General features: G+C 33.8%; 2 protein-coding genes and 1 long non-coding RNA gene across 3 annotated transcripts; all 3 read right to left on the reverse strand.

Moving 5' to 3' along the window:
* Nucleotides 1-700: 700 nt before the first annotated feature.
* On the reverse strand, nt 701-6,110 carry LOC134237386 (guanine nucleotide-binding protein G(s) subunit alpha-like). The gene is given in 9 exon segments (XM_062719494.1): nt 701-1,243; nt 1,246-1,369; nt 1,555-1,691; nt 1,799-2,262; nt 2,428-2,525; nt 2,645-2,758; nt 2,969-3,023; nt 3,361-3,433; nt 5,630-6,110. Coding segments are annotated over 9 exon segments (1,374 nt in total). The 5' UTR covers nt 5,799-6,110; the 3' UTR covers nt 701-1,103.
* Nucleotides 6,111-11,992: 5,882 nt separating this feature from the next.
* Nucleotides 11,993-18,056, reverse strand: LOC134237390 (protein FAM221A-like). Its single transcript, XM_062719496.1, has 8 exons — nt 17,916-18,056; nt 16,449-16,527; nt 15,953-16,047; nt 15,387-15,577; nt 14,192-14,401; nt 13,475-13,588; nt 12,935-13,044; nt 11,993-12,117 (listed from the first exon to the last, which is right to left on the reverse strand). Exons 1-8 carry the CDS (start codon nt 17,990-17,992, stop codon nt 12,016-12,018), a joined length of 978 nt encoding a protein of 325 aa, XP_062575480.1. The 5' UTR covers nt 17,993-18,056; the 3' UTR covers nt 11,993-12,015.
* Nucleotides 18,057-22,327: 4,271 nt separating this feature from the next.
* LOC134237388 (uncharacterized) lies at nt 22,328-23,949 on the reverse strand. The gene is made up of 2 exons (XR_009985817.1): nt 23,020-23,949; nt 22,328-22,726 (listed from the first exon to the last, which is right to left on the reverse strand). It is a non-coding gene; the product is annotated as an uncharacterized LOC134237388 (long non-coding RNA).
* Between the last annotated feature and the right edge of the window lie 163 nt (nt 23,950-24,112).

Below are 24,112 nucleotides of genomic sequence, written 5' to 3' on the forward strand. Positions count from 1 at the left end.
TGACAAAAAATGATGCAACAAGGGTATTAACAGCCTCCTTTCTAGACTCAACATTGTGCAATTCTATGATCAGTACAACCACCTTGCCAAAAACAATCTATCATTTATTTCGTGGAATGTTGATTGGCTGCTTTCATACTAATTTTTACATGTCGGCCAATATCTTCACACAAAATTATCTTCGTCAGACCAAAGAGGTGTGATTTTTACAAGGACTGGTTTCCGCTTTCGATTCTTGGAACTTTAAAATTTTAGACACGATTTAGCATGTCCAAAAGCTATCTAGTACAAAAGACACGCGACGAGTTTAAATCTAATGTAAGATATTACAATCAGAATTAACTGATACTTCTGCAAATAGCACGTCCTGCCAATTTTATCTTATTACGTAATAAATTATGCTTCGACAAATCTGGAGGATTATATGTAATATCAAATCTGGAGGATATGATACTTATTGATGAGATTAAGGAAGTAGCAGAATGCTTTAAGATCTGCTTCACTTGAATCTAATGTATGCTCGATTCAATCAGAATTAAGTCACCCACCCACAGCTAAGTCAATCACAGTGCATAGCTCCATACAGTAGCATTTTATATTTTTCTTCGGAATAACATTAACTAATGATTGTCCGATTCAATAAACGAATTTTACATCCTTTCTGTACTGAAATAGTTTAACCAATCTAAACAACAAGGAATTAATATTTCATTGTTTTATTAAAACAGCGTAACATGATCATAAAATGTCTGAAAATAATAATCTTAAAATCAACTATATTTACACTGTATATATGTAACATACGTGCATGGATATAGAAAGACTCATTATATATTATCAAACGTTAAAATATTGATATAATAAAATATAGGAGACATATTTAAATAGTTCCCAGTCTCCGTAACTCAGGATCTCACGAGATATACATAAATCTGGGTAATTGAGACGAATATTACGTCATTAAGACGTCATTTCCGCAGCATGAAATTTAAAAAAAATTGTCTGGGTAATTGATGACGAATATTAAGTCATTAAGAAGTCATTTCCGCAGCATAAAATATAAAACCTCTCCTGGAACGAGTATTAACAGGACAGTCACAAACTCACCGTCTGACTAGAGTTATTATCACAAAGTCGGAAGCATGGATACCTGTCTTATCTGCAGGGTAAAGTAACATGTAAATCAGATGATGCCGAATCTTCTCAGATGATTTTGTATAATGAGTGTTCGGCAACCATTCATCACACGCTGAACATTATTTGTGTCAATTGCGCATGTGTAGAAATATTCACAGCTATGTTCATCGTGCCAGTTTCTTTCCTGCTTTGAAATTCTTTTTTTCAGGTTAAGTTCTCCTTTCACGATTTTCTGGAAAAGGAGGTTAAAATTAGACTTAAGATAACAAGACGATTAAATGTTTAAATGGCATAAATGTACAGAGCATACAAGAACGAACTAGAAGTCTACAACAGGAAACGAACCGTTTTCCTTAACGACTGATAAAATTTCCTTGTACTCAGGTTAAACACTTCTCAATGACAATAAGGACCTACCATGAATAGATGCTTAATGTAGACGGCTGTTTTAACTGTGTCAGGATGGACATCAGGACGAGACGTTGTACGGGATTTTTTCCTTGGTTCGGAATCGGTGGATGGAAAAGCTTCTAAGAACTGCAGTTTCTCAGCATCTGAAAGATAAAAAAGTACATTGAAAAACACCAATTAATAATAATGCTAAAAACCAGACATATCTTCACGCAAAAGCTGTAACAGTATTTTAGTAAAGGATAGTTACTTGAGGGATTGAATTTGTCGAAGTCTGGGAAGATGTCGGGGTACTTCTTGGTAAGCTCTGAGATGTCGCGCCCTCTGGCGATCTTGTCAGCTAAAATGTCTATTTTGTTTATAAAGAGAAGCACAGAAACGTATCGAAGAAATCTATTGTTCCAGACTTGGTCAAAGTTCTCCAAAGCTTCTAAAAGTCTATTTTTAGTTGGATCCTCACGAAGTGTCTGATCGAAACTGCTACAGTCCACAACAAATAAAATGGCGGTCACACTGTCAAACACTTGGATCCACTTCTTACGTTCTCCTTGCTGTCCACCGACGTCGTACACATTAAATTTAATTTGGTTCCCTCCATCCGGGACCTCAAACTCGATGTGCTGGATAGAGGTGGTCACACAACGGCACCTCAAAATATCCTGGTCTGAGGGCACATAAGCGGGACTTTTGATTTCGTGGAGTTTATCCAGGAAGCTAAAAACGATTGAATTGCACTTATTAAACAAATGTTATGAAATGTATTTGGTTGAAAACATGTCATTTTGAGAGTAATTGTTGAAAGAGGTCATGATAGTTTTCAATGAATTGTCAGATTCTCCCCCACGAACTCTATGTTTAGAGAGACCAAGAGGTACGTACTATTTAGCACAGTCGATCAGTTGGAATTCGTGTGATCGGCTGTAACAGGCCTGAACCCCAGCATCCGCCCACAACATGTCTGCGTGGTCCAGAAATTCCTATTGATGGATAGAAAATTAAATGTTAGCTGTATTTCTATTTCTATTTGAAAATTGAATATCAAACAGTTTTGAATAAATTTTATTTTATGATTTGTTTTTACTTGGGTGTCACTTACACTTGTTCTGTGAAGGTCAGGGTTACCCGCCTCCCTCAGAATAAAATCTCGGCTCCCGTTACTTTCTTCTTTTTCCAATGGAATGTCGAGTTGATGCATTGCCAAAAGCAACACCTATATATAGAGAGAGCGAAGATATTTATCACCGTTATTGATTGCATTAAACATGGTATCACAAAAGGAAGCAATATCAATAGGAAAACATTGAAGACATTTAACAGAGATCTACTTGATTGATTAGTTGTGATCAATCGCCAGCTACAATAACGCCATTTCATTCACAAAGAACTCATCAATGAAATAAATGTACGGAGACTTTCTTACCACAATCGATTCTTTGATGTTTTTTCTAATATCACATATTTTTTCCAGTCGTTCTCTGTAAAACATAAAAACATGCATTAGATTCTCTTTTAGAACAAGTACAAGCATTTGACCTACTGAATCAAGAAGAAAATACATGTTTCTAGTGTACTTTTCAGAGGTTGCCACAATGAAAGAGGAATTGTTTCCAAAAATAATCAAGGAAAATGGTTTGATGGATGGCTCTCTGTAGAGAATCTTGTGTTAATTTTGTTGCTGGGTCACTTTTTCATTTTTTTCTCTTTTGTAGATCAGTAGTATAAGACATTGTCATTTCTATACAGCTTAATGGTGGTAAAAGGGCGTTACAGCTTGTACCACACGGGGAAACCAGCCGATTTAACAATATTTACCTCATTGTAAAGCCATTGATGTGAATGATTCTCATCTGCTTTGATATGGTGCTCTTTCCTGACTCACCCGTGCCTGTAATGACAAAAACAGGAAAAAAACTTAGACTTGTGATTCTCTCACCCTAACAATGTCACATAGTACAAAAAACTAGGAAAAGTGACACTGAATTAGCGCATTGCAATTAATAACCGAGTTATCAGAACTGGACCAGTTTCACACCTGTAGCAAAGTCGACTTTGAGAAATTGCTTGATGTTAAAATTAGCATGAAATAAGAATAATTAATTTAAAATGCCTAAAAATGTTATGTTTGGCCATAAGTTCTGTTAAAGATTTAATGTATGCCACCTAATTCTGACTGACGTCACGACTATTTCTTAACCTGACAAAGGTGTTGTGTCATTTAGGTATGTTTGTCGCTGAGTAACTTTCGTTTTGGTGAGAATTCCAACACGTTTGGCATTGATATCTTGAAAGAGAAGGTCTTTTTCATAAATCTTTTTGATAACTTTAAACTAGTTAGTCCAGTATAATTCCTGTTGATAGTAGAAAATAGGACCGGAAGAAAGCGATGACGATATTGGGACAGGGGATTAAGTCTGTGTAATAAATACATCTATAGGTTCTACGTTTCATTCTTTGTTCCCGTGATAAAGGTCCGATGTACGATACCTTTATACTGCTCCAAAAGTTCGCATGTCAACACACGGAAGATAACTGTAATCTCATGTAAACACTTGGTTTTTCTACAAAATGTTATCAAGTCCTGCATTCAAAAGTTCAATTATTTTGTTGTTACACAATTGACATTCGAATCGCCACAGAATAAAGTCCTGAAGAACCTTTGATAGCTTGTTTTCAGGATTGCGCAATAGTGCTTACAAATGGTGAACGCGTGGAGTTTGTTTATAATTCATCGTGAACTATGAACGACATAGCACGTATATTTTGTCAATGTACTTGCACGCACTTTTACAAGGATGTTAAGTCGGTTAAAACAAATATATAAAGCTATTATAAATACATAAATTCCACTTATCAATAAAATATAAATGATTTTCGAGTGGCCTCTTATATTTCAGCTAAATGGATCTTTGTACCCTGTGCTTATTGAATTGCACTTAGCAAAGGTGCAAGCCAGGACATCTAGATGAAAAGTACAAGTTTTTATCTTTTTTGTATGCTTAACGGTCGTTTGCTAGGGTTATAAAATGCAGTCCCACAGAAACAATTATAAAAGAGAGTAGACCTTACAAATATATAGGAGGATTGGAAATGGTAAGCTTCAACCAACACAAATATTAATAACACAGAAACAAACAGTTTTCTCCATTCAGGAACACTCACAAGTGTCCTTATTAACATTTTGACTAGCTAGAAGAAGTAACCTGAGTCTGAAACCTTAAGCAAGGAGAAGGAATAAGTCTGACCCCCTAACCAAAGAGCAGTATTAAGTCTGAACCCCTAAACATCTAACTTAGTTGCTGTATTCAGTTTTCACACCTCACCAAGGAGTATTATTTGCGTTGAACCCCTTGCTAAGGAGCAGCATTTAGTTTGATCCCTTACTATGGAGCAGTTTTCAGTTTATACCACTGACTTTGGAGCAGTATTAGGTTTGAACCCCTGACTTAAGATGAAGGAGAAGTGTTAAGATTGAAACCCTGAACAAGGAGCAGTATCAAGTTTGAATCCCTTACCAAGAATCAATGTTAAGGTGAAAAGGACTAGCGAGCAGTTTGAACCCTTAGCTAAGGGCAGTATTAAGCTTGAACATATTATCTTACAGCAGTATGAAGTTTAAGCCCCTGACTTAGGAGCAGTTTGAACCCTCACCTAGGAGCAGTATTAAGTTTGAACCCCTGGCTTAGGAGCAGTTTTAGCCCTTATCTAGGAGCAGTTTTAAGTTTGAAGCCTTACCTATAAGCAGTATTAAATTTGAACCCCTGACTTAGGAATAGTTTTATCCCTTACCCTTACCTAGGAGCAGTATTAAGTTTGAACCCTCACCTAGGAGCAGTATTAAGACAGAACCCTTACCTAGGAGCATTATTAAAATAGAACCCTTATCTAGGAGCATTATTAAGATAGAACCCTTATCTAGGAGCAGTATTAATTTTGAACCTTTACCTAGGAGCAGTATTAAGTTTGAACCGTTACCTAGGAACAGTATTTTAAGCAGTTTGAGCCCTTACCTAGGAGCAGTATTTTGAGCCGTTTGAGCTCCTCTGTTTGTGCTGTTTGAGCAGTATTAAGATTGAACCCTTACCTAGGAGCAGTATTTTGAGCCGTTTGAGTTCCTCCTTCTGGTGCTGTTTCAGTAGTTTACTAATCTGTTTGTTCCTCTGTTTGGCTTTCTTGGCGTCCTCCGCTGACTGATAACACTGAAATCTCTCATCACACCCCGTCCCAAAACACGACACTATCTTGTCCTGCATGTTGGTTTTATTCAATTAAAGTCATAGAGTTAATAAGTATATTCCATATATAAACAAACGATCAAGGCCAGAGTCCTACATTGTAAAAATGCACTGGCTCTGTCTTCAGTATCTAAGCATGCTAAGTACATCCCAATACAGACTGACACTTCTCTTATCGCGCAGACAATTGCACTAATTAACAATAAACAACAGAAATTCACAGAAAAACTCGATAGTAAGACTCCTTTATTTCGTATTAATGAGGTCTGTGATTTGCGTTAATTAAAACCCATCCGTTCTCGATCGCGTGTATCGGTGAAATGACTTGTAGTGTGTTGACAAGCCTTTTATATCTCTCTCGTCGTGTCACACTTTGTCATTAAACCCTGCGCGCTACTCCCTCATACAGTAAGGTATGCAGGCAGGCTTGTCTTCATCGAATTTTATTTTTTAAATCTAAATATATAAATATAAAGCTTATTTTTGGTCACTGATAATCAGATCGGTCTTTTTCATTGGTCATTGTTAAAATATAATTAGGATAGAAACTGTCAAAAAGGGAAGAAATACACAAACAGTCGTATAGAATTGTACAAAAGGCGTCATAAAAGGAATTTATTTAAAAGAAAAACCACAACTTTCAAACGTCTAATTCCCATCTTTTGATGCCGAAAAGTCTCTGAGGATACTTTATTTGTTTAAAACATGCATCAATGACACGTCATTTACACCAGCCTCTAAGAACCCTTGATTATAAAGAAATCTAAAATGTAACCACTGCTTTCTACACAAAAAATTTAACATTGACGAATCGATTTTTGAATTTTGCTCTCAGAGTTAAAGGGAGGTTCATTTGGTATACATATCTAACAGGATTATACTTTGATAATTTTAATACCCGGACATAATTAAGTATTGTGAAAATACAGCAATGTAATTGACTCGGTCAACCAGGGACGGTATATTTAGAAACATTTTGATGAACCTAAGTTTTTAAAACATTTAAATTTTATATTCATTCGTGTTGGCAACATGTTGCACACTATAGTTTAATAAACTTAAATGTCCCCACTTGAGTGGGGTACATACGTATTAATGAATAAATCTATAGCTACTGTATTTAAACTCTGCAGGTGTTAAAGATGTGATTATCTATTAAAAAGACATAATCTCGATGAAGATTAAAAGTGGAAACATTAACATGATCTTTCCGTTTAAGGACACCGAGCCTCGATTTTCCCGGATAACTACCTCTAACCTTTAAAGCATGTTTTAATTTGATAAATTTATGCTGTGTTTTCGTAGAAAGCTTTTATTAGGTATAATAAGATGTGTTTGGACAAGATATATATACATGTATTAATCTCTTGGGGGCTTTTCAAACGTTTTATGCCTGAACCCATTTGGGGAAGTAACATTTAACATCACAAAACTTCTTGTAAAAACTGTCAAGATTCCTATTAAAATATATTTATCACAGATTCAAAGAAACCATAATATATTGTCATCAACTTTGAAACTTTCATAAAGTAAAAAAAATAACGATACCATTAAAAGAAATTACATATAATTTATAGTCATTATTTAAAAAGCCCTTATAAATTATTTCATTTAATAAGGGATGTCTATAAATATACTATAATTCTCAATTAAGAACCCGGATGTAATAAAGTTTTAAAATCAAATTGAATCTGAGTGGCCATTTAGAATTTTTTCCGTTGGCATGCGGACACTTGCCGGAATAAGACTTTCTTCTCTTTATAGTAAACATATTTTTCATATTTAAACATATTTAAAACATATGTATTAAGTAGCCTTCAAAGAGATTTAAATCGCCCGTAAAATTATAAAACTGATAAAGAAGGAATAGACATTTCTTGCATTTAGATTCTGAAATTCCTTCGAAGGATGAAATATTTGTTGACTTTGGCACTATAATAATACACTTATTATTAGTATGTAGGATATATATGTTAGTTTAGGAAGGGAATTATGAATAAGATGCAATTAGTTCTGGACGAGAGTATATTCTAACATTATACAACAGAAGTAAGTTGATCTATTAGGTGTAATTTTGAAAAAAAAGGAAAAGAGAGTTCCAACCTATTTAATAATTTATTACGGATAGACAGGTAAAAATAATGAATTTTCTCTCCTTTGACGTTCTGTTAGCGCCCTTAACACTTGTCATTTTTGTAATGCACTTTAAAACATATTAATTTTTGCTGCGTTTTCTGATTTTTCCAATGGCTGACGTAAACATTGTTGATAAATTGTTCGAGTCATTATAAATTTGATGTTGTTCACTCCATTAAATGTTCTTCATAATGTGCGGGGGGTACCTTGCAGATAAATGGGTTTATGACATTTATCTGTCCCAGGTACCACTTGTAAAGTTTACAACGTCACCGATATGTAAAGGTAATTGAAAACACTGACATCGACAGGGGACAGTTATTTAACATCTGCAAAATCTGAAATGTTCCAATATGTCGAACAAAAGGAAAGATTTTTTGGAGGGCGTGGAATTTTGATCGATGCTGAAGAAATCATTTTAGAAAAAGTTAACTTTATGCTGCATTTTACCACATTAAGTTTATGATCTTTGTATGTCTATCTTAGAAAACAGCAATTTGTTCTGTAACAGTTTGTAATCAATATGAATGAAATATTTGGAGAAACGAACAGTATTCAAGCTCAGAAGTCCATTTTAGTATTGCAAATCAGGAGTAGAGCAAACACTGACCTCAAAGATAGAGCTGAGATCAGGTGCCATGGAAGGGTGATCATTCCCTACCATCTGGTCACACCCGCAGCGTGCTCCTTGTCATGATCGAAAAATAACGGAAAAATTCGTCAACAATTCAGTGTGTAACTGATGGTCTTACAATTAGTGCGAAAAACTTCAGTCAGCATTTGACTCAAAGGTAAATTGTATTTGCTGTCAAGGTAATTATATCGACCATAGAACGTACGAAATTATGACTTTAAACTATAGACTGTTAATAATCTTGTTCCATCAACTCAATAAAGTTTCTCGTTTTCGAAACAGTACATACGTAGAACATGCTTTTGAGTATCGAATCAACAGGGATTTATAAACCCTTTATGTAGGTGATTAGGTTACAGTATATTGGCTGCTTATTCATTTGAATGAAGGATATGGAGATAACGAACAGTATTCAATATCAAAGTCCATAAAACAAGACAAAATAGTAGCAGAGCAAACACGGATCTCCGAAACATCAGAGGTGGGATCAGGTGTCATGGAGGAGTGAGCATCCCCTGCCAACCGGTCACACCCGCCGTGTGCTCCTTGTCATGATCGGAATTGATGATTGTCAAAATCCGTGGTTAATTCAGTGTATAAATACTGGATTAGCAATTAGTATGAAAAACGTCAGTCAGTTCGTTGTTTTGACTCAATGATAGAGTGTATTGTTGACAAGGTCATTGTATCGACCATAGAACTTACGAAATAATGACTTTAAACGAGACTGATGATGATTAGGGAGAGGTTTTTTAAGTTGCAAGAACTTGTTACCAATCCCATTGTATAAATTATACAATAAAATATGTTCAAAACAAAAACTGATGATATACTTGTTTCATCAACTGGTTTGTCAATAATTTACCTCGTTTTAGAAATTGTTCATACATAGAGCATTTTCTTGCGTATTGAATCAACTGATAGAGATAAATTCCGTATGCAGGTGATGAAGGTATTTTGCTGCATAAGTAAGGGCAGTTGAATATAGAAAAGTTAAAGCCATCACGTTTATCATAGAGCTTGGTTGTTAGATTACCATTAACGTCTTTTTCAAAAAAGCCTGGACTTTAATTTATCATGGGGAATGGTTATGTATAAAGTTGAAAAGTCGTAATTAAAATAATATCAACTGAGTTAAGAGCAATTACGGACCCCCTGGAAACTTGGAATGCCGGGTTTAAGTTAGCACTACGATGCTCTTTTACCAAGTTAAAACATCAGGATCTTTTCTCAAAAAAGTAATTCCATTTGACTAAGCATTACATTGTCCTCCTCCAAAAGGTAGAATGGCATTATCGTCTTCTGTAAGTTTTGACGGAGACTTACATTTCATAATTATACAACTGTATTACTTTATTATATTACTATTAAAGTTCAGAAAAGAACGTTTCAGTCAGTCAAATGAAATCTATTAATTTTATCAAATATTAACTATAGGAATAATTTTAGCCTCGATTTTCGTCTTCCGGCCATCACCTTGGTCATTACACATGTAGGATATGCATCATTTTTGTCATCATTAGTCTCAACATTTGGAGTCATATATGCATATTTCAAGGTATACGGAATCAGTACCAAGAAAATTTCTTCATAGTGAGAGTACATGTAGGTCACAAACATATTAAATTAGCTGTAAAATTTTGTTTTTGGCTTTCTACTAGATAAAATTTTGTGATTTTAAATTTTCTAACTAATATTCCTCGGAGCTTTTGAATATCTACATCTGTTCAACACCTACATCGCGTGCGAGTAATTTTCGCGAAGTTCGCGAGGGCCTGGTCATCGCGAATATTTCTCGCCGCGAACCTGTCCTTAAAGTGTATGTGTCTATTAAAAACAGATCAAAAAGGCTTGATCGCGAAAATTAATCGTCGCGAACTAGTTTATCCCTGGAAAATCGCGAAATAAGTCGTCGCGAATAAAAGTTGGTTTACAGTATATTGCTGTACCCTTGAAGTTTCTCATTTACTGGCTTTTCTCGGGCTGCCAACCTGGTCTACTTTTCTTTCAAGATGATAGTACAAAAATTCTTCGCTCTTTGTAATTTGATTTAAATAAAATGTATTTTAAAAAAAGTTTTCCATGAAAATCTGTACTCGTATTGTATAGGTTATTCTGTGTAAATGTACAGGTACAATGTACATGCAAGTCAAATTGTAATAAGCAATATGTTCTTGGGTTCATTTGCAACTAGGCCTCAGATAATTTATACCCATGATTTTCGTTATATAACTTACAATGTGGTTCTTGCATGATCCTTAATCTCTTTTTTTTCTTTTTGCAATCAGGAAAAAAAAAATAATGGACACATTTTTTTTCTAAAACAAATTTATTTAAAAAAATTAAAGCATTAATGAACATTTATCATACAAAACAAGACTGCAACAAAAATGAAATCACCATTTTTTTTTCTAAAAAAAATGTGAAAACTTTGGCACTAAACTTCCATTACCGGTACATGTTTTTAACACATTCATGTATGGTTTTGCAATTTTTTTTAAAAAGTTGATTTTTGAAATATCAAGCAATCTGTGTACTTCTCAAAATGATATCATTAAAACATGCCTTCCTTTTCTTTTCTTTGGGGGGGGGGGGGGCAAAAGCAAATTTTCAATATCATAAAACAAAATGACTACTGTAAAAATGTATTCTGTTAGAAATAATCTTTGTGTGATATTAAATCTTCAAGAAATTCCTGACACTGATTTTCTTTTACAACAGTGAAAACTATTTATTCAGAAGCCTGTGCAATCCTTCACCCTGTGAAATATGTAAGTGTCAGATTAGACATGTCTCACTGTATAAATATCATAAAACAAAATGACTACTGTAAAAATGTATTCTGTTAGAAATAATCTTTGTGTGATATTAAATCTTCAAGAAATTCCTGACACTGATTTTCTTTTACAACAGTGAAAACTATTTATTCAGAAACCTGTGCAATCCTTCACCCTGTGAAATATGTAAGTGTCAGATTAGACATGTCTCACTGTATAAACTTGTCAAGTGCTCAGTAAAACAGGTCCTTTTAACAAGAGCAATAAATTTTACAAAATTAAAGATTAAAAGGCATCTTTGCTCTTTATACCAACGCGAGTTGTTTGTTAATGTTCCAGGTATAAAAAAGAAGATTTTCAAGGAATTAATACTTCTTCCTATGTGATCAGCCGATTGCAACCTAACTCGAGAACCCCTGATCCTGAGGCTTTTTACCTCTTGAATAGACTCAGTTTTAACTTTGACTTTTATCTTATTATATCCCTGGTAATTAAAACAAAATCCTGGACCAATTGATATAAAACAGTAACACAATAAAACAAAATGAAGGGTTGGACGGCATTCAATAATACATGTAATAGGTACTGGGGCATTATGTGTTAATATATTTTTTTCGATATCACAGCTTTGCTTTCTGAAAAGGTCTTCCATGTCAAACATTATTATATATCACTTATCAGTTGCTGATCACTTTTTTGCCATTTTTGATGGTGCTGGGTTACGTTTGCCGATGGCCAGTTGCCTTGTTGCCTGAACTCTGGCTCTACTCTGCTCACGTTCTGCTTTTTGCTTAAAATAAAAAGTTGACTCTAAAATATCATTACAAATGTTGAAAATACTCAAGTTAAAGCAATTTGATTTAAACGGCTATTTCAAAACATTATACAGTTTCAGTATATCATTGAGAGAGTCAGCAAGATTCCGGTTCCCCAAAAGCAAGTCGATTTCTGAAGGCGCAGTTTCCTTACAATATAGCTTTAACTATAAGCATGACTTTATTTTGAACATATCGGTACTTTTCATATGAATAAAAGAAATCAATAGTTGTTCCAAATAGGTGTGTATCAGTTCATTAAACTGGCAGAAATCAGTCGCTTTTATAATTATTTTCAGGAAATCAGCAAAATAAATTAATATATATTAAGACCTAATTATATATAAGTTTGCAATATGTTAGGCCATAATAAAAATATTCCTAGATTCTAATCCCTGCCTCTATTTTTTACCCCCACCCCAATTTTTTTATATTTCTGTTTTTCATTGGAACAGTCTTAATTCTGATTGGGATCGGTATTCAACTACCATTCAACTCTAGACTAGTTTAAGTCCCCTTGAATGTCAGCATGATTTTGACAGCTGAAAAGATGGTAACTGCTGTAATATATATAAAACAAGGGTCATTGGTTGAGAAATATGTGTACTCAGAGATAAATGGACCTCTACTATTACTTTCATGCTGGTATTATAGATAAATCAGGTCATTAACCAGGTCAATAAAAAATTGCAAAATGGAAAAAAAAAATATCAAGTTAAACCTGCCTGCCTAGATTTTTCAAAGAGTTCGGATTAGAAACTAGGAATTTTTTTTTTATTATGGCCTTAGTACCCTCTCTTGGTATCTCCTCTCATAGTAATCCATGTCTGTTTCTCCTGGTTTCTTCATTGCAGACATTCTTTCTGCCAAATCCTCATCAACTTCTTTGTCAGTAGGCTTACCTGGTTTTAAACAAATATACAACAAAGTAGTTAAAGGTCTGAAGTTTATCATCTTCCCTAGCCAGGAGTCTCTGACTGGCTGCTATACTTCAAAAAACAAATGTTATGAGAGGGTATATCAGCAAATTTTGTCTAATGAAGTTGAAATATAATTATATATTGACTGTTATTCATTTAATGAGTGAAACCTTAGATTTACTGGTTAACATGTTTTTATGATTTTTTCATTCTAAATATGTACTTCGATTTACAATATCTCAAGATTTTTCAATTTACTTTAATTAGCTTCATACGAAAAATAAAAAAAGATAAGAAAGATTAACAAATATATTGTGAAAAAAGAAGGAAATGTTAGAGAACATATTCTCCTTACATTTTTCTCCTGGCATCTTTACAAAACAAGTGAATATAATGCATGGTGGTTTCATACCTTTACTGGCTCTTTGCATCATTTTATGGTGTTTTATGGACTGTACATTGGATCTCAGGAATGGATGATCGGAGGCTGTGATTGGCTGTTCCAGAAACTCCTTAGAGGGCGCTCCTATTATTAATATAAATATATTTACAAATTTCCATTACATTTTTTTAATCTACTGCTGAAAAATTAATTTTCATGACACCCTTTTTTTAGCAATATTAAAGGACATTTACATTTTATTTGTGAGACAAAAAATTTTCATGAATTGGGATTATACTGCTTGCACTATACCTCTAATCGTTTAAGTACACTTAAAGTTTAACTTGAGATTGGTATTTTTGCAAGCACATTATCTATTGTAATTACACAGAAAAAAAGTTCTCACTAATAAAAAGTGATGAACAGTTATCCTTGACTTGATCTTCATATAGATGAATCACAGTATTGATCTCAAAAAGAGCAATTAATGCAAAATAAAGTAAAACTTCTGCAATTGAATGCAATTTTAAAATGTTCACTATAGAATCAATTACAAATAAACCGCAATTAATTTTTAGCAATATTCAATTTTAGCGATCCCAATACCCTCGCTAAAAATTCTGCTTATACGGTAATCAAGGGAGAGAACTAGTATAGACCACTTTTGCCTACTGTTCAATCCATGTCCATTGTATTCTATTTTCTATATCATGAATAAAATACTTCTTGAACTATAATCCAAGTTACCTATGCCACTTGGATCCAGTCTCATATACCCATCCATTAGTGAGGAGAAGCCAGTGATCCCTCCCATGGCCTGGTAAGGGACGTCCTGACCCACGGGATGACCCCGGGCTACCCTCTCATCCTTAGTCTCGATCAGCATCTCATGAGCTGAGTAGGGATTTCCACAACCACATGTGAAGGAGCTGTGGAATCCGGTACAACCACACTTGCCTGAAGAAAAGTGGAAACCCTCTATGAATATTGGCATATATAATGTCACATCAATTATGTTGATTATACTGTACATGTATCTATAGATCAAATTGGTGGTTTAATGCAAAAAAACAGAACAAACAAACAAAAATATTTTTCTTTCTTTCATCATTATGTGCACTGTTTAGGAAACCTTTATGAAAAGTTTTTGTTAGTACAGAGAAAACTGTTTAATCCGACACTTGAGTACCTGGTAATCTATCACACTGTGAATTCCGACGTTAAATTTCTTTCCTATTTTACTACTGTAGATTCCTTATTTTTCGCGAGTACTTATTATCGCGAGACGGCTCTCTAACGTCAAATAGCAAGAATAATAATTCGCGAATGGACGCTTCATCAATAGAATTTACATGGATTTCAGCACCATAAAAATAAAAGCGAGTTACGGTATAGCGGGTTATTTTAGCGGGGTGCTAATTTTGGCTTATTTTGGCATTTTGATGGTAGTCCGCGAAAATTTTAATCACTAAAATATTCACTACTATTTTTAGTGTTTATCTGCAAAGAACTAAAGCCCTGTGTCCGCTAAAATAAATTACGCTCAAATTATTGGTATACCTTTGAGCAGGCAAAACGCCAAATTTTACACCCGCCAAGAAAACCCGCTATACGGTATTTTATTTCGCAAGTGTTGCTTCTCGCGAAATTACGCGATAATTAATTCCTCGCATATAATTAGGAATCTACAGTATAAAGTATTTCTTTGTTCTTTACACTGTGCAATCTGATACCTTGTCTATTCCAACACAAAATTTGTATCCTAGTGAATGTTGGATTAATAGACAGATTTCATGTACGATTATCTAAAAGTAATTAATCATGATCCAATCAAGTTAATTATCTAGTCCTGTTTTACCTGTCATACAAGATGAATGCCAGCCACAAAAAATTAAGTAAATAAATAATTAACAATAAGGTTAATTTTACAAGTATAACCTACCACTTTTACACTTGTGTGGGGCTTTGGCTGTGTGCTCCTCGGTGAAGTGTTTACATGTACATCGGATGGACTGACTTCCATTCAGTGGGACGTATTCGTAGGAGTAGCAGCCACAACCTTTGACCTTGCAGGGTAACAGGATGGGACGGTCCTGTGGGAGGACCTCAAAATCTGTTTTATGTTGTCTGTATCTGAGAAAACATTTAAAGGTGTTTAATACAGTAACTGTTAATGTTCTGAACTTTCAGTTGTTTAAAATTGTATGTATGTACACCCAACTTATACATTATTATAATACCATATATATTGTATGTGCATTTATGGTACCATACATATTCATTAAATTCTATAAAGGGTGCATGTATATAACTGCATTTGTTGCTTTTAATACATTTCAAATGTAATTTCACGAAAAGTAAATTTGGCTTTAGAGAATAATAATAATTGTCATTGTTTATATCTAATACATATGGTATTTCAAAAATCTTCAATTACCTGTGATTGAAAAGTACCTGGCATTTATTAAAATTCATATGTGCACAAATTAAAATTATATTATTATTTACCTGTGATTGCAAAAGCAAAGTGTCTCAGGCCCTACTAGTTTACAATCCATACCCTCTGGGTTAATCCAGCAAGTGAAAATTCTGTTCTTCATTCTCTAACAAGGAAAATAAAACATATGAAAGGTTGAAAAAAATCTCTGAAAGTTTACATAAAAGTTGAGAAAAAAACTGTCAATACAATATTCTCTAACAGGTTAATGAATTTCCTTGCAATGGAGATATGAATTCCTTACAAGTAATATGTCTATCTTGTCATATACATATAAAAAAAAATTAATTCTATTTTACAGAAACACTTAATATGTGTGTGGCAGTCAGCCGGGTTCCATTGCCGATGGCCAGATAGCTCAGCTGCCAGGTAGAGCATCTGACTGGAAATTCATGGGGCATGGATTCGAATCCCAGTCTGGTCTACTGAATTGTTCTCCTCTCCCGTTTCACATGTATATGCATGCTTTTACTCCAAATTAGATTTTAAAATATACATGTATCTCACCATTGGGATGACTCTCTTTTTGTATGCTTCATATTGTTCAGGTGTAAACAAGACTCCTCCATCATCATCCCCAACTATCCTAAAAATAAATACAAACATGAACTGTTAAACATTTCTCAAAAAAGCTCTGTATTGATATCCAAATTTTAATAGGGGAAAAATTAGAAATTCAATGTTTACTTTTCTTGAATGCTGTTGTTAGTCATTACCTCCTATGATTTAAAAAAGTTGTTTGTTTCAGCTTGAAAAATCTTTAATTTACAGTTCAGATATTTGATTTCATTACAATTTTTTAAAAATACATTCTTTAGTTGCCAAAATTGTGTTTTACACATCTATATGATCCTCTTGTCTATTGAACACCTGTTTATTTCATGAATTGATGAAAAGTGTATTCAAAATACTAGGAACGAAACAGGTCCAGTACAATCACTAGATTTAGCTACGTAGGTAGAATTACCTACGTAGCTTTATTTACCTACCTCAGGTAGGTATTTAGCTATTTCAATGCAACTTTTCAAAGTTTTCATTTTATAAAAAAGAGACAAAAAATTGCAATTAAATGACTATTGATATTCATATTAGGGAGGCTTAAAAAAACAATCCAAAGCAGAGATAGTTTATACATTGCTGCGTTTGGACAATATAGAGCAAAACATGTAATTTCATTGTTTGGTTAACTGTCCTCTCTTATGCGTGTGGTGAGGCATGGCTGAGTATGATTACTTCACATTGTGCTGAATAATTACCGACCTGTTATCGTGTTAACGGGAACTGGACTTCTTTGTCAGTTCATTCAAGGAGTAACTGTTCTATCTGTCATACATAGCCCCAAAACTTTCAGAATTTTGATTGCAAATGCGCAGAAAAAGACATTTTTCCAAGAGGGATTTTTTCATGAGTTGTTTTCAGATGAGTTCAAAGTTGAAAATGACCACTGCATCAAAATGATGTTTTCTGCACACCCTGAGAAAAATGCTTTTTTATAGAAATAAATTGATTTGGTAGCTGGAAAATAAAGCTACCTTTAATCCCTGTTGAGATTCTGCTGGGCTAGATATTTAATTGGACTGACACAGTCGCAGACAAAACATGCAAAATCTGCGACGGTGTCAGTCCAAATATCTAGCCCTGGCCAGCAGAATCTCAACAGGGATTAAGCTACCTTAGGTAGGTAAATAAAGCTATGTAGGTAAATCAAGCTACGTAGCTAAATCTAGTAATTGTACCAGACCTTCAATATGGGAATATAATAAATATTTTAACCAATAAAGCTGATAGTTATCATGGCTGTCGTTAAAGATTAGATCTTTTAAGAGAAGTATTGAACATATTGAAACGAAAAGAAGTTAAGGATCAATAGCTGCATTGCATATTCATAAAGCTAGCTCCATCTGTCCATGTACATGTGATCAGAGGAAATTCTAGACAAATATTGTTTACACCGATTTTCTTTAGAAATCTAACCTTTTATACTCAGCATACGCGTCAACCGAAGCGGCTGCTGATGGTCCGAACTTAAGATGATATTGTCTAGCTGCCATTTATATAAATATAAGACAATTCTTGTAAAAGATTTTCGCTAGATACATGTAAACAATTTAGAGGAACTCGCAATTTCAAAATAAAATTAAAAACGTCAGATAGAATGATATTTTCCGGAAAGTTCTAAAATGCTTCTTATACGTTTTTTTTTTTAAATAGAATTGTTGTTTAGAAGATTAACAATTCGTAATTAATGACTTCAGAAAATACGGCTGTTCTGTAGGTTCCATGCAGATAGCAAGGGGAGGGGGGGGGCTTCTTTCCACCCATTTTTGCAGCAAAGGCCTATATAGTCAAATATAGGGGAAATAAAGAACATGTACTTGTCACAGGCACTTGTTTCGGAAACAAATTTTAACCCATAGTCACAGGCACCTGACGTTACTCATTTTTCTTTTAATAAAAAGAAATGTATACCCCTTAGTACCTAGTTTAATTATTATTATACCCCCGCTTGAAAAGCGGGAGGGTATATAGTAATCGTTAATTCTGTCCGTCTGTTCGTTAATTCCGTCCGTCTGTACGTCTGTCCGTCCGTCCGTCCGTCCGTCCGTCCTTCCGTCTGTCCGTCCGTCCGTCTGTTACGCTTTGGGGTACCCATCTCTTATCCGCAACTCCTCTCATACCACTGAATGAAATTTGATGCAACTTTCACAGAATCTTTATTACATATTGCCATTGTGCACCTCCTATTTTACTTTTTGATCTGACACATATTTTGGGTTTCCCGGCCACAGGAAAACATGGACTTTTTCACCAATGATAACCATATGGTAGGCGGGGGGTATCATTTAGTGAGCTCATCGCTCACAGTACCTCTAGTTAGATATACGTGCCCATAATATATTTTACAACACAAGTGTTATTATTAGTAAGTACTATGGGTTAAATTTATTTCCGAAACAAGTGCCTGTGGTACATGTAATGTGTTTGAGTTTACAAAATTTTGTCTTGAAAGAAGTCCGAACCCCACCCCACCCCATCCCACCATGGGCGGATACAGGATTTGTGATAAGGGGAGGCGTGGATAACTTTATTGAGGCAAGAGGTCTGGGGGCCGCCTTTTAAGGTCCTTAGTGGGTTCAGGGCGAAGCCCTGGTGGGGGCCCAGGGAGCGAAGCCCCCGGAACCTCCTGCGTTTTCGTGTATTTTAGTAGTAAAACCAGGCACAATAATAGTGTACATTTTTCATTCGGGCGGGTGTTTGAATATTAATTGTATTGAATGTTTCTCGTTGTATTGTATTTATAACACATGCTACTATAATGAACGATTTACCTTCTTACTACCTGTGCATTGTATTATCTAACGTTAAACCACTTGGTACGTGAAGCTAAACTTGTGTTGCCATATTTTATACATACATTATTACAATGGAAATATAAGATTTTTTTTTTTTGAAATTATAATGAAAGAATCAAGGAACAATTTCATTATTATTATATGTTCTATATACAGACTCGATACATTAGGATTGACTGTTGTATTTGTCATAGGTGACGGAAGCAAATTGAAATGGGGGGGGGGGGGCTAAACCAACCAAAAAAGGTAACCCTCAATTTTCAACGCCTACATGTATATAATGTATATATTTACAAAAAAAAAGCGGGGTAATAGCCCCCCGTTTCCGACGCCTACGTTTGTAGCATATATACATGTAAGGCCAAAATTAAAAATATGTTTGTTTGCCATTTACCGACCCAGATTTTTAGGAATGGGTAGGTAGGTAGGAAAAATATTTAATTTTTTTTCTTCTTGACTTCAAATCAAATTACTATTAAAATTTTAAAAAATCAATAATGTTCATGTACATTACTCTTTGTTATTGGAACTTATGCTTCATGGATCAAGATGTACTAGTACATTTGGAATTTTTTTTTTAATGTTGAAAATAAAAAAAAAATGTATGACTGAAAACTGGAATAAAATATTTTGAGTCGGGCTAATTTTCGTCGATCGGTCGGCTAAGGGCAAACAAACGATATTTTAATTTAGGCCTAAATATAGAATTTCGTTAACGACACATGATACAAAAAAATGGATGCCTGGATTGGTATATATTTTTGGCCTTGCATGCAAATGATGCGAATAATAAATTTCTAGCTATAGAATATATTTTAAAAATTGTAAACCTTCTGGAATGTTCAAAAGTCTGTCCTTCTGAAACCATCCTTATTAATCTATACAAATATTTTTTTTCAATTCAAATCCCATTTCTTTGTGAAAATTTCAATAAAAAAATCAGACCACGCGGTGAAAGTTATTCATTTTTACTCATTAAAACATGAACCAAGTTTTTATTTTCAAATTTTTTTGAAAAAAGTTTGTTTGTATCAACTGTCCTTAATCCTTTATGTATAGGACGATAGGAAGGAATTCAAGTTCTACCAAATATTCCTTGGCAAGCAAAGAAAAAAGGAGCCCTTGAATTGATTGTTTTGCTCAATGTCTATGAATTCTGTCAATTTCTCTAAATATTTGTGTGCAATATGTCATTAAATGCGTATTCTAAGCATATAATAAAACATTGATTTTGAAAAAAATATATCTTCTAAAATGTTAAATGAATGCAATACTTGGGCAAAATGAAATCGTTTTATGACTTACAAGTATATTTTTGGCTTGTGCGTTTTTTGCTTCTTGAGGGTAAAATGGAGGGGGGGGGGTTAATGGAAAATATAATATATGATTTTTGATTAACCTTTTCGGCAAAGAAAAAAGATATTATTCAGAACATTAAAAAATACATGGTCTGACCAGAAAAGGTGCCCCCCCTTTTTTTCAAAATACATGTATACAGTAGCGCAGAGACTGAGTTAAATGGTTATTTTCCAATTGAAAAAAAATTATATACAGATTTTATTTTTTTACATATCAATAGATATACATATTAACTTGTTTAAACCAAACGTAAAGGGGAAAACAGGCAGCACGAATAGTTTTTCGCACGCCTTAACATGATAAATTTAACTTCCGCCATGTTTTTAATTTTCTTTATAAAATAATTTCTGACTTTCTCAGCGATTATATTTGACAATTATGAATAGGGCCGTAATTTTTAAGAACTATCGCCAGTTTGAGATATGTAAGTAATCTTTTTGGATAATACATTATATTTCCTATATTTCAGGGACTGGCACTTCTTGATTCTTCACTTCTAAATATTTTCTAAACACAAACACCTGCATCACAGGGCCCTTGTGTATTTTTATATGTGAAGTAGAGAACAGAGTGGATAAGATGCCCCTGTGCCTGATTTTAACGATGTTTATCAAATTGCTGAAATAAATCTCTAGATCAAAAAGATCTATCACTCTTTTAAAAAATCATGTGCATAGAACAGGTTGGGACCAATCATCCAAATGGGACAGGTCCAGCACAATACCTTGATAAAGGTATATAGCTTGTTAAAGCTATATAGCTTTATCAAGGTATTTAAAATACCTTAATCAAGGTATTTTGTGTGATGAAAATACGAAAAAAAATCTTAAAAAATAAATACTGAAAGTCGAGTTCTGAGTTGTTGTCATCAAATTCACTCGTGCATGTAAAATACTCATACACAAAGAAATCAGTATAAAAGCATGTCCTGTGAGCAGCTGAGTAGTTGAAAATCTCCTGCCAACTGATGAGGACATGCGGATGTGTATATAACAGAGTTTTATGGACTTATTTTTGTGAAAATGCTACCTCTTCAAGGTATCACACCGGTAATTGTTTTCACTATATAATTCTATATAGAATAAAAAATCGTTAAAAATCAGGTATTTGTTTACATGAAAAAATATTTAGCAGAAGGTGTTAAACATTACCTGCCACATTAGCTGACACCAAAAAACAGGCTACCTACACGGCACTTTTGGACTTTTTCCATCTGCAAACAGGGCTACCCTCAAATCTACATGTTTTCACTGTGTTTATAAACACCTCGAGTGCACTACAGGAAGTAGCCTCCTATGCCATGAAAAAAATAGTTCCTGTCCAAAACCTTTATTTATTCACAAAGTACATAAAATTTACTAGGCACAGGTACCAAAGTTGTAAAAGTGGCATGGAAGAAAATAGAAAAACGCCTCAAAAGAAAAGAAAATTAATTCTATATATATGGACCTACATTTGACTAAGTTCATTTTGATTGGTCAATTACCGGTGTGATACCTTGAAGGACCTTTGAAGGTGTTCGATTTTTTCCATTTTTGCACCTGAGATTCATGAAATAATTGTCCCCAACATCCCTAAGTCTGGTGATCTAAATCCCCTTATTTCTGAAGATATGAAGCATTTATCTCCCTTACTCCAGAGCAGTCAAGAACAACACACACAGCACTCTGGAAGCAGTTTTTTGTGCATCTTTTGAAGCAGAATTTCACCATTAAAAGAATAAGCTTGGCAACCAATTTTTTATCCGTGGAGAGTATATGCTTTGTTCTTCACCACAAACAGAAAAGAGTTTACAAGTCTAAGACCATTATGTAATTATTACATAACAAAGTTGCATTTTCCCCTTCAAAGAATGAACAAAAATACAGAAATTGTTAAATACTGGGTTGATAATGAACACTGTATCTGGTCAATTTATGTTCCAAATAAAGCCCAGGTATGTGTCTACAAGCTGCTGTGCAGAAGTTTATCTAAATGCTGTGTTGTAACTCAGGGCAGTCAAAATGATATCAGCATCTAGGGAGGTTCTTCACAGCTCCCACACTCCATTAAACTGGCTTTGATGATAAGAACCTGGAGACAACAATTCAGATGTAATTTATTGTTGTGATTTATGCAACTGGCTTTCTCTTAAGACACAAATTAGCCATGAAATTTCAATTTAACATGCATAATTATTCTCTTTTCATGGATTTATTCAGGAATTCCAAAGGTGTTTAATGAATTTCCATGATTTATGCCAGATTATATCTTTTTGTTTCAACAAATTTACATAAAAAAATGAACATTTAGATTTTAAAATATAAATATTAAACATTTTAATGAGTTTGAACACTTTTCTATGAGACAAAATGCATCACAGAGACCAGATTCAGGACATCCTCCATGATTCTTTGAGGTGGGTGGGTGTACCAAAACTGTTGATAAAATTTATAGGAAGTGATCTGAGAAGAAATGTGCACCTTATTAGCTGAATTATAGTTATTCTGATATTTCAATTATGTAAATATGCCAAATTTCTTCATCAGTTCAATTTGGAATTTATTAATATTTCAGTACAATGATATACTTAGTAGATCATGCTCATATAAGCATCACTGACTGAGAGTTAATTCAAAAGTGACAGTCAACACCTACATATAAATGAAAAAATAACAAAAAACAGTCTCCGACAAACTGAAAAAACATGAATGTCAGCTGCGAAAGCATAAATAAAGTCCTTAGAACCACAAAAGGCATGCCATGCTGCTAAGTGACATTCTGCACTACATGTATGATGCATGGTTAGAACTCAGAATAAGTATTATCATGCAGACCTTGACAGTATTTCAGGATTTTTTGGTCATAACCTTCCTTACTTTGATAAATTCTTAATGAATTTTACTAATGTAGCTTATGTATTAAGTTTATTAGACAGATCTGACTCATTTCATTATTTCTGTTCTTCCAATGCAGTAATGTATGTATCACTGGAGGTCTGAATAAATTAAAATAAATCATGTTTCTGTAGAAATTATCATTCTGTGAAAACATTTTTACTTGTTTACATTTTATCGCAGTTGTCGCTTATGCTAAAAATTCATTCGCAAACCTAGAATTAGTCTATTCTTGAAAAATCAGCTTTAACACCCTTTACCGCAAAGTCTGTAGACACTATAATTGACTGCGGTCAGCTGGTGCAAATAATGTTAAGTCATATAAAATGAAAAAACAATATTCTCTGACTTCTTTCCACATTTTAGATGCATAATGCTACCTTTTTAGTCATATTTTAAAGTATTGAGTGTAAAATATAACCTATTGTTAATTTTTAAACAGGAATCTGTGAAAAATAATGTAAATTCTAATTCTAATTTTAAAATTGTGTGTTTTCCAACAAAAAGTTAATAAAATCACATATTTTGTTGAAATATGCCTTTTAAAAATGAAAAATGTCTTTAATAAGGATTAAAATGATTT

This window comes from Saccostrea cucullata, unplaced genomic scaffold (genome assembly GCF_032062105.1).
Source record: "Saccostrea cucullata isolate Sc308-1 unplaced genomic scaffold, CSIRO_AGI_Scuc_v1 ctg3806, whole genome shotgun sequence".
Classification (NCBI taxonomy): domain Eukaryota; kingdom Metazoa; phylum Mollusca; class Bivalvia; order Ostreida; family Ostreidae; genus Saccostrea; species Saccostrea cuccullata.